Source organism: Salvelinus fontinalis, unplaced genomic scaffold (assembly GCF_029448725.1).
Source record: "Salvelinus fontinalis isolate EN_2023a unplaced genomic scaffold, ASM2944872v1 scaffold_1346, whole genome shotgun sequence".
NCBI lineage: Eukaryota > Metazoa > Chordata > Actinopteri > Salmoniformes > Salmonidae > Salvelinus > Salvelinus fontinalis.
In genome coordinates this window covers 30129-42500 of record NW_026601555.1, presented here as the reverse complement: position 1 = coordinate 42500, position 12372 = coordinate 30129, and the positions used below count along the sequence as shown (strand labels likewise).

General features: G+C 45.7%; 1 protein-coding gene across 1 annotated transcript in view; it reads left to right on the top strand.

The window, feature by feature from the left end:
* Nucleotides 1–12372, top strand: part of LOC129849045 (oxysterol-binding protein-related protein 3-like) — a 30146-nt gene that overhangs the window by 182 nt on the left and 17592 nt on the right. The window contains exons 1-7 of the mRNA XM_055916109.1: nt 1–487; nt 1667–1757; nt 1955–2079; nt 2644–2763; nt 5732–5869; nt 5990–6053; nt 8331–8409. The exon at nt 1–487 is cut by the window's left edge and continues 182 nt beyond it. Of these exons, the coding sequence (XP_055772084.1) occupies nt 1718–1757; nt 1955–2079; nt 2644–2763; nt 5732–5869; nt 5990–6053; nt 8331–8409 (566 nt within the window). The 5' untranslated portion in view covers nt 1–487; nt 1667–1717. The remainder of the gene's footprint in view (nt 488–1666; nt 1758–1954; nt 2080–2643; nt 2764–5731; nt 5870–5989; nt 6054–8330; nt 8410–12372) is intronic.

Sequence of the window (12372 nt, the reverse complement as noted above, 5' to 3'; positions counted from 1 at the left end):
GGTTTATTGTTTCAGACAGTAATGTTTTTCCCTTTTGAAAGTTCTAACAACAGGAGAATGAGTTCAAATTAATCTAAGTCTAAACCTAGCTGAATTAATCTGAGCCTAAACCTATCTGAAATAATCTAAGCCTAAACCTATCTGAATTAATCTAAGCCTAAACCTAGCTGAATTAATCTAAGCCTAAATCTAACTGAATTAATCTGAGCCTAAACCTATCTGAATTAATCTGAGCCTATGTCTAGCTGAAATAATCTGAGCCTAAACCTAGCTGATTTAATCTGAGCCTAAATCTAGCTGAATTAATCTAAACCTAAACCTAACTGACATTATGTTCTCCTCTTATTAGAAGCAAGACTCCACAGATGGATCCCACCGCCTAGTTCACCAGGCGTCCAATGAGAGCAGAGCGTCCATCACAGAATCTCTGTCAGAGTTCTTCGATGCTCAGGAGGTTCTACTGTCTGCCAGCTCCTCAGAAAACGAGGTCAGTGTCTGACTGGGCTGCTCTCTCTCTCTGCTGTTGAAACCAGTCAATACTGGAGGAGGAGAGGAGAAGGGAGGGGGAGGAGGAGGGAGGGAGGGCTGGAGGGATAGGAGGACAGGGAGGGAGGGAGGATTGGGGAGGGAGGGGGAGGAGAAGGAGGAAGAGGAGAAAGGGGAGGCTACCGGGTGGGAGGAGGGAGGAGGGGGATGAAGAGAGAGGATGAGGAGGGAGGAGGATGAGGATAGAGGAGGGAGGGGAATGAGGAGGGAGCGGGAGGAGGAGGGAAGATGAGGAGGGAGGGGGATGAGGAGAGAGGAGGAGAGAGAGGAGGGAGGGGGATGAGGAGGATGAGGAGAGAGAGGAGGGAGGAGAGAGGAGGAAAGAGAGGAGGGAGGGGGATGAGGAGAGAGAGAGGGGGAGGAGGAGAGAGAGAGAGAGGGGGGAGGGGGATGAGGAGGGAGCGGGAGGAGGAGGGAAGATGAGGAGGGAGGGGGATGAGGAGGATGAGGAGGAGAGAGAGGAGGGAGGGGGATGAGGAGGGAGGAGGAGAGAGAGGAGGGAGGAGAGAGGAGGAAAGAGAGGAGGGAGGGGGATGAGGAGAGAGAGAGGGGGGAGGGAGGGGGAGGAGGAGTGAGAGAGAGAGAGGAGGAAAGAGAGGAGAGAGGGGGATGAGGAGGGAGGAGGTGGAGAGAGGAGTAACAGACAGGGAACTGGATGAATACTTTGTCTGGACACACTTCTGGCTTCAGACGTAATGAGGCACCTCCAGTCAGATCTCTGAGCTACAGAACATGTTCAGTATGTTTTCTGTCCCTGTGTGAAAGTTAATTACCCCCATCTAAAAATAAAATACCCTTACTGCAGAGAGGAGGTGTACATTTGTCAGTGTCTCCTCTGGGACCGATCGTCTCTCCTCTTCTCCCTCCCTCCTCCTCCGTTATCAAACCCACTGAATGCATCCCAAATGGCATCCTATTCCCTATTTAGGGCACCATTTTGACCAGGGCCCATGGGGAATAGGGCACCATTTAGGATGTTCTCATATGTTGTGACAGGATGTTGAAAGGGACCTGCCAGCTTCCTGTTTCCTGGTTCTCGCCTCTCTCAGGTGGGCGCTGTTAAAAAGGTATATTTGACCTGTCACTAATGATAATCTGAGATTTATTCTTTATCCTGCAGGCCTCTGATGATGACTCATACATCAGTGACAACGTCAGCGACAACATCTCCATGGACAACTTCAACAACGAGACGGAGAGACCTAACTCGGGTAAGGGGACACTTTACCACGTGTGTTCCAAGTGGCGCCCTATTCCCAGTATATTGCCCTCCTGTTGACCAGGGCTCATAGAGCTCTGTTTAACACTAGTACAATAGGGTGCAATTTGGGACGTGTTTTCCTGGTTACGTAGTGACATGCAGTAGTTATGACCACTAATATCCTGATCATAACCCTCCACCCTCCAGGCTGTGAAGAGAACGGGACCCTTCTGAGAAGACGCAGGTCGTGCCTCCCGTCGGCCAGCCCCAACACCAGTAACATCAGTCTATGGAACATCCTTAAGAACAACATAGGGAAAGACCTCTCCAAGGTATCCATGGACTTTTAGCTTTATTTCTGTCAACTGTGTTGGTTTATTTCTGTCTCCTGTGTTGGTTTATTTCTGTCTCCTGTGTTGGTTTATTTCTGTCTACTGTGTTGGTTTATTTCTGTCTACTGTGTTGGTTTATTTCTGTCTCCTGTGTTGGTTTATTTCTGTCTACTGTGTTGGTTTATTTCTGTCTACTGTGTTGGTTTATTTCTGTCTACTGTGTTGGTTTATTTCTGTCTCCCGTGTTGGTTTATTTCTGTCTACTGTGTTGGTTTATTTCTGTCTACTGTGTTGGTTTATTTCTGTCTCCTGTGTTGGTTTATTTTCTGTCTCCTGTGTTGGTTTATTGCTGTTGTGTTTGTGATTTGTCTCTGCCTACGTAGAACGTTGAGATTCCTCTGTTGTGAAAAGCTCTAAACATTACTAAATGTCTAATTATTATACTTAGATTATTCCATTTGGTTTACGTGACATTATTACATAATTACTACATTTGTTTTCTTATGAACGTGACCAAATCTAGCTTTGTGATTGCTGTGTAAATGTGTTGTAATGATTATTCAGGTGGCTATGCCTGTTCAGCTGAACGAGCCCCTCAACACCCTGCAGAGACTGTGTGAAGAGCTGGAGTACAGCGAGCTGCTGGACAGAGCTGCTAACACACAGGACCCCTTTGAACGCATGGTGAGAGGGGATGTGTACACACACACACACACACACACACACACACACACACACACACACACACACACACACACACACACACACACACACACACACACACACACACACACACACACACACACACACACACACACACACACACACACTGGACTCCTTTGAGGGTATGGAGAGAGAATATGCTCTGAATACACACACACACACACACACACACACACACACACACACACACACACACACACACACACACACACACACACACACACACACACACTGACATAGTACCACTTTCACAATGGGACCCGCACACATACACACACCGAACAAATTCACACATTTGGGCACACAAGACCCCTTCTGCACAAATGGTGAATAATACACACTCTTCACGGTAGTGCTGTAATGTCCTATGGACATTTGAGGAGAAATTAAATTTAATTCCCACTGGCTAGATCCTGATTGGACCCTTCGACTGTAGCCAGTAGTGTGCCTCGGCTCGCTCCGTTTTAAATTACTTGGTACAAATTATCTGTTTGGTTTTCTGCTTTTGTACATATAATTATTTATCAGCAATTGTATATGACTACTAAAATGGTTTGAGGATTTAGGATCAGCACTTCCCTGATTTGATGGCGCTTTGTATTCACTGACCAGTTTTTCTAAAGCTAGAGACATTTGATGAAAGCCTTTGAAGACATGGGACCTTACTGCGGTAATAAATCTGTGTGGAATATATTTCCTGCAGAGTGTTTGTTCCATTTGAAATGATGAATGTGTGTTACTGGCTGCAGTGGCTCAGTGTGAATGACAGGCATAGGACCAGAACTAGACCCACAGCTTCCAGACTCCCTGACCAATAGAAGTTGAGTGGAGTTTGTCAGAGAGGTGGGCGTCATAGCGATGATACATGAGTTGAACTAGAGAAAAGGGCAGAGGTGTCAGTAAATACAGGCTGCGTTCCAATTGGCTCCCTATACCCATTAAGGATGTGGTCAAAAGTAGTGCACTTGGGAATAGGGTACTATTTGGGATGCAGGCTGTATTTATTGACACATCAGCCCTTTTCTCTAGTTCACCTCATGGATCATCGCTATGACTGTGTGTTCTGTTCCTCCTCTCACTGCATTATCAGCAGGCAGAGCCAAAAATCAATCAACAGCTAGGCATTAGTTACAGACAGAGGTTCAGTAATGCTACATGCTACATCAATCAATAGCTAGGCATTAGTTACAGACAGAGGTACAGTAATGCTACATCTATCAATAGCTAGGCATTAGTTACAGACAGAGGTACAGTAATGCTACATCAATCAACAGCTAGGCATTAGTTACAGACAGAGGTACAGTAATGCTACATCTATCAACAGCTAGGCATTAGTTACAGACAGAGGTACAGTAATGCTACATCAATCAACAGCTAGGCATTAGTTACAGACAGATGTACAGTAATGCTACATCTATCAATAGCTAGGCATTAGTTACAGACAGAGGTACAGTAATGCTACATCTATCAATAGCTAGGCATTAGTTACAGACAGAGGTACAGTAATGCTACATCAATCAACAGCTAGGCATTAGTTACAGACAGAGGTACAGTAATGCTACATCAATCAACAGCTAGGCATTAGTTACAGAGGTACAGTAGTGCTCTCTAGACTACAGAAAGCAAACTCTACCTTGTTTATTAGTGTTATTAATAACCTGTATGATGAGGAAATATTTAGCCATTCAGCCACTTTCTCCATCACTTGTGTTAGTTTAACCTGCAGTAGCAGGCAGAGGAAGACAGCTCTAATCTGTGTTGAAGAGGAGAGGCTGCAGGCAGATGAAGACAGCTCTAATCTGTGTTGAGGAGAGGCAGCTGAAGACAGCTCTAGTCTGTGTTGAAGAGGAGAGGCTGCAGGCAGATGAAGACAGCTATCCCATCAGTGTCTTTGTGGAGTGGAGGAGATGGTGATGATGATGATGATGATGATGAGTGCTTTTCCCCCTGGCCCAGTGTGGCCTATCAGAGGGGACATCCAGATCCAGACAGCATCCACTCAGCCAGCCAGCCACTCTGGCTTCCTCTCAAATGGCACTCTATTCCCTATGGGCCCTGATTAAAAGTAGTGCACTAGTTCCATTGGGACACAGCCTCTCCCATTCAGTTTCACATTACTGAGGTCATCAGGCCCATTCTACTCAAGCGGAGAGGAAATTATTTACATTTGATTTATTTGACTAGAAAAGTCTGTTAAGAACAAATTCTTATTTACAATGACCAAACCCTAACCCGGACAACACTAGGCCAATTGTGCGCCACCCTATGGGACTCCCAATCATGGCCGGTTGTGATTCAGCCTGGAATTGAACCAGGGTCTGTAGTGACACCACTAGCGCTGAGATGCTGCGCCACTCGGGAGCCCAATGATAGCTTTATCTGTTGGATATCTAATGGGAATTTCACCAGCAATGATCAGTTGTTAGAATGAAGGGTTATTGAATGGTCCATTTGACACAAACTCACTACAAACAGTTCTCCTGCGGACCCCCTGGGGTAATGATGGTGGGATGACCTCGTATCTCATAGAGATGTACTAGAGAGCTCATCTCCGCTCGGCTCATCTTTGGAGAATGGAGATAGCACAGCCAGTGCCATTGAGGGCTAAAACAGGCTTTGGGCCAAGTCCTCTATCCAACTCTATGGTTCCACTTTGCACTTTCTGTCATCCATAAAAACTGTCATAATGTCATTCTTGGGTTGACCTTCTGTGTTTTGACTCACTAACTACTGTGTGTGTGTGTGTGTGTGTGTGTGTGTGTGTGTGTGTGTGTGTGTGTGTGTGTGTGTGTGTGTGTGTGTGTGTGTGTGTGTGTGTGTGTGTGGTTATCCTGCTCAAGTGTTACTGATGATGGCCATTAGAATGTGCTGATGACTGAGACTTGAACAGAGGAGTAATGAACTGACCGGTGCTGTTAACTGTCTGTAGGTGTACATAGCCACGTTTGCAGTGTCGGGGTACGCGTCCAGCTACCACCGAGCGGGAGGGAAGCCCTTCAACCCGGTCCTGGGGGAGACCTACGAGTGTGACCGTCCCGACAAGGGCCTCCGATTTGTAGCAGAACAGGTAGTGTACACAGACCCACATGTCCTAAATATGGCCTGTAAGTATTTGTCCCACATCTGAAGAATTCATAGGGTTTGATCCATCAAGTACAAGCCTGCCATTCTTTATCTCTGTTCTCAGGTCAGCCATCACCCACCTATATCAGCATGCCACGCTGACTCTAAAAACTACATATTCTGCCAAGGTAAGTCAACACCATGGTCCTCTATAAACTATTACCCTTTCACCTAATACTCACGCTTTCACCTGATACTCACCATTTCACCTGATACTCACGCTTTCACCTGATACTCACCATTTCACCTGGTACTCACCCTTTCACCTGATACTCACCCTTTCACCTAATACTCACGCTTTCACCTGATACTCACCCTTTCACCTAATACTCACGCTTTCACCTGATACTCACCATTTCACCTGATACTCACGCTTTCACCTGATACTCACCATTTCACCTGGTACTCACCCTTTCACCTGATACTCACCCTTTCACCTAATACTCACGCTTTCACCTAATACTCACCCTTTCACCTGATACTCACCCTTTCACCTAATACTCACGCTTTCACCTGATACTCACCATTTCACCATGGTCCTCTATAAACTATTACCCTTTCACCGAATACTCACGCTTTCACCTGATACTCACCATTTCACCTGGTACTCACCCTTTCACCTGATACTCACCCTTTCACCTAATACTCACGCTTTCACCTGATACTCACCATTTCACCTGGTACTCACCCTTTCACCTGCTACTCACCCTTTCACCTAATACTCACACTTTCACCTGATACTCACCCTTTCACCTGATACACACCCTTTCACCTGATACTCACCCTTTCACCTGATACACACCCTTTCACCTGATACTCACCCTTCCACCTGACACTCATCCTTTCACTTGACACTCATCCTTCCACCTGACACTCATCCTTTCACCTGATACACACCCTTTTACCTGATACTCACCCTTTCACCTGATACTCACCCTTTCACCTGACACTCATACTTTCACTTGACACTCATCCTTTCACCTGACACTCATCCTCTTACCTGATACTCACCCTTTCACCTGATACTCACCCTTTCACCTGATACTCACCCTTTCACCTGATACTCACCCTTTCACCTGATACACACCCTTTCACCTGATACACACCCTTTCACCTGACACAGACACTGGGTTTATAACTAGGGGCTAGAGATTTTCCCGATCACGCAGAACACTGGTCTTAACCATACCAGCTATTACAGCTAGTCTGAAGCTGGAGGCCCTAACCAACCATACCAGCTATTAGTCTAAAGCTGGAGGCCCTAACCAACCATACCAGCTATTACAGCTAGTCTGAAGCTGGAGGCCCTAACCAACCATACCAGCTATTAGTCTAAAGCTGGAGGCCCTAACCAGCCGTACCAGCTATTAGTCTAAAGCTGGAGGCCCTAACCAACCATACCAGCTATTACAGCTAGTCTAAAGCTGGAGGCCCTAACCAGCCATACCAGCTATTAGTCTAAAGCTGGAGGTCCTAACCAGCCATAGCAGCTATTAGTCTAAAGCTGGAGGTCCTAACCAGCCATAGCAGCTATTAGCCTAAAGCTGGAGGTCCGAACCAGCCATAACAGCTATTAGTCTAAAGCTGGAGGTCCAAACCAGCCATAGCAGCTATTAGTCTAAAGCTGGAGGTCCGAACCAGCCATAACAGCTATTAGTCTAAAGCTGGAGGTTCAAACCAGCCATAACAGCTATTAGCCTAAAGCTGGAGGTCCGAACCAGCCATAACAGCTATTAGTCTAAAGCTGGAGGTCCGAACCAGCCATAGCAGCTATTAGTCTAAAACTGGAGGTTCGAACCAGCCATACCAGCTATTAGTCTAAAGCTGGAGGTCCTAACCAGCCATAGCAGCTATTAGTCTAAAGCTGGAGGTCCTAACCAGCCATAGCAGCTATTAGCCTAAAGCTGGAGGTCCGAACCAGCCATAACAGCTATTAGTCTAAAGCTGGAGGCTCGAACCAGCCATAACAGCTATTAGTCTAAAGCTGGAGGTCCAAACCAGCCATAGCAGCTATTAGTCTAAAGCTGGAGGTCCAAACCAGCCATAGCAGCTATTAGTCTAAAGCTGGAGGTCCGAACCAGCCATAACAGCTATTAGTCTAAAGCTGGAGGTCCTAACCAGCCATAGCAGCTATTAGTCTAAAGCTGGAGGTCCGAACCAGCCATAACAGCTATTAGTCTAAAGCTGGAGGCCCTAACCAACCATAGCAGCTATTAGTCTAAAGCTGGAGGCCCTAACCAACCATAGCAGCTATTAGTCTAAAGCTGGAGGCCCTAACCAACCATAGCAGCTATTAGTCTAAAGCTGGAGGCCCTAACCAACCATAGCAGCTATTAGTCTAAAGCTGGAAGCCGTTCCTCTTGGATGCACTAACGCTGCTGTTGTCTTTCCTGTGATGTCTTTAGACGTGAGGTGGAAAAACAAGTTCTGGGGGAAGTCTATGGAAATAGTTCCTGTGGGCACCACCCATGTGATTCTGCCAGGGTGAGTCCTTTACTGTCCCTCTCAATCCCACTCTACCAGACCACCCTTACTGACCAACTAGCCACTACATCCATGGTCCAACCAGACTCCCTTACTGACCAACTAGCCACTTCATCCATGGTCCAACCAGACCCCCCTTACTGACCAACTAGTCACTACATCCATGGTACAACCAGACCACCCTTACTGACCAACTAGCCACTACATCCATGGTCCAACCTGACCACCCTTACTGACCAACTAGCCACTACATCCATGGTCCAACCAGACCACCCTTACTGACCAACTAGCCACTACATCCATGGTCCAACTAGACCACCCTTACTGACCAACTAGCCACTACATCCATGGTCCAACCAGACCACCCTTACTGACCAACTAGCCACTACACCCATGGTCCAACTAGACCACCCTTACTGACCAACTAGCCACTACATCCATGGTCCAACCAGACCACCCTTACTGACCAACTAGCCACTACATCCATGGTCCAACTAGACCACCCTTACTGACCAACTAGCCACTACATCCATGGTCCAACCAGACCACCCTTACTGACCAACTAGCCACTACATCCATGGTCCAACCAGACCACCCTTACTGACCAACTAGCCACTACATCCATGGTCCAACCAGACCACCCTTACTGACCAACTAGCCACTACATCCATGGTCCAACCAGACCACCCTTACTGACCAACTAGCCACTACATCCATGGTCCAACCAGACCACCCTTACTGACCAACTAGCCACTACATCTATGGTCCAACTAGACCCCCCTTACTGACCAACTAGCCACTACATCCATGGTCCAACCAGACCCCCTTACTGACCAATTAGCCACTACATCCATGGTCCAACTAGACCCCCCTTACTGACCAACTAGCCACTACATCCATGGTCCAACTAGACCCCCCTTACTGACCAACTAGCCACTACATCCAAGGTCCAACTAGACCACCCTTACTGACCAACTAGCCACTACATCCATGGTCCAACCAGACCACCCTTACTGACCAACTAGCCACTACATCCATGGTCCAACCTGACCACCCTTACTGACCAACTAGCCACTACATCCATGGTCCAACCAGACCCCCCTTACTGACCAACTAGCCACTACATCCATGGTCCATCTTGACCACCCTTACTGACCAACTAGCCACTACATCCATGGTCCAACCAGACCACCCTTACTGACCAACTAGCCACTACATCCATGGTCCAACTAGACCACCCTTACTGACCAACTAGCCACTACATCCATGGTCCAACCTGACCACCCTTACTGACCAACTAGCCACTACATCCATGGTCCAACCAGACCACCCTTACTGACCAACTAGCCACTACATCCATGGTCCAACCAGACCACCCTTACTGACCAACTAGCCACTACATCCATGGTCCAACCAGACCCCCCTTACTGACCAACTAGCCACTACATCCATGGTCCAACTAGACCCCCCTTACTGACCAACTAGCCACTACATCCATGGTCCAACCAGACCCCCCTTACTGACCAACTAGCCACTACATCCATGGTCCAACTAGACCCCCCTTACTGACCAACTAGCCACTACATCCATGGTCCAACCAGACCCCCCTTACTGACCAACTAGCCACTACATCCATGGTCCAACTAGACCCCCCTTACTGACCAACTAGCCACTACATCCATGGTCCAACCAGACCCCCCTTACTGACCAACTAGCCACTACATCCATGGTCCAACTAGACCCCCCTTACTGACCAACTAGCCACTACATCCATGGTCCAACCAGACCACCCAAACCTGTTTGTCAGTGTTCAGATATCACTCAAATAGATAATAGACTGATGATAGACTGATAGACTGATGATAGACTGATAATAGACTGATAACAGACTGATAATAGACTTATAATAGACTGATGATAGACTGATGATAGACTGATAATAGACTGATAGATTGATAATAGACTGATAATAGACTGATGATAGACTGATGATAGACTGATAATAGACTGATAGATTGATAATAGACTGATGATAGACTGATAGACTGATAATAGACAGATAATAGACTAATAATTGATGGATGGACTGATAATAGACTGATGATAGACTGATGATAGACTGATAATAGACTGATGATAGACTGATGATAGACTGATAGACTGATATTATACTGATAATAGACTGATAACAGACTGATAACAGACTGATAACAGACTGATAACAGACTGATAATAGACTGATAATAGACTGATAATAGACTGATGATAGACTGTTAATAGACTGATAACAGACTGATAATAGACTGATAATAGACTGATAATAGACTGATGATAGACTGATGATAGACTGATGATAGACTGGTAATAGACTGATAATAGACTGATAGACTGATGATAGACTGATAATAGACTGATAGACTGATTATAGACTGATAACAGACTGATATAGACTGATAATAGACTGATGATAGACTGATTATAGACTGATAGACTGATAACAGACTGATGATAGACTGGTAATAGACTGATAATAGACTGATAATAGACTAATTATAGATGGATAGACTGATAATAGACTGATGATAGACTGATAACAGACTGATAATAGACTGATGATAGACTGATAACAGACTGATAATAGACTGATGATAGACTGATAATAGACTGATAACAGACTGATAATAGACTGATAATAGACTGATGATAGACTGATGATAGACTGATAACAGACTGATAATAGACTGATAACAGACTGATGATAGACTGGTAATAGACTGATGATAGTCTGATGATAGATGGATAGACTGATAATAGACTGATGATAGTCTGATGATAGACTGATAATAGACTGATAATAGACTGATGATAGACTGATAGACTGATGATAGACTGATGATAGACTGATAACAGACTGATAACAGACTGATGATAGACTGATGATAGACTGATGATAGACTGATAATAGACTGATAGACTGATGATAGACTGATAGACTGATAATAGACTGATAATAGACTGATAGACTGATGATAGACTGATAGACTGATGATAGACTGATAGACTGATAATGGACTGATTTAATTCTATTAACCTGTCTGGCTCTGGCGTTTCGCTAGCGGAACTCCTCCCACATTCCACTGAAAAGGCAGAGCGCGAAATTCAAAAGATATTTTTTAGAAATACACTGCTCAAAAAAATAAAGGGAACACTTAAACAACACAATGTAACTCCAAGTCAATCACACTTCTGTGAAATCAAACTGTCCACTTAGGAAGCAACACTGATTGACAATAAATTTCACATGCTGTTGTGCAAATGGAATAGACAAAAGGTGGAAATTATAGGCAATTAGCAAGACACCCCCCAATAAAGGACTGGTTCTGCAGGTGGTGACCACAGACCACTTCTCAGTTCCTATGCTTCCTGGCTGATGTTTTGGTCACTTTTGAATGCTGGCGGTGCTCTCACTCTAGTGGTAGCATGAGACGGAGTCTACAACCCACACAAGTGGCTCAGGTAGTGCAGTTCATCCAGGATGGCACATCAATGCGAGCTGTGGCAAAAAGGTTTGCTGTGTCTGTCAGCGTAGTGTCCAGAGCATGGAGGCGCTACCAGGAGACAGGCCAGTACATCAGGAGATGTGGAGGAGGCCGTAGGAGGGCAACAACCCAGCAGCAGGACCGCTACCTCCGCCTTTGCGCAAGGAGGTGCACTGCCAGAGCCCTGCAAAATGACCTCCAGCAGGCCACAAATGTGCATGTGTCAGCATATGGTCTCACAAGGGGTCTGAGGATCTCATCTCGGTACCTATTGGGCACAAAACCAACCAAACTAACCAAGAAACAACTTCATCAGATGACAGTCTTATAACATATTATACAATAAATCTATGTTTTGTTCGAAAAATGTGCATATTTTTGGTATAAATCAGTTTTACATTGCAGCTACCATCACAGCTACTGT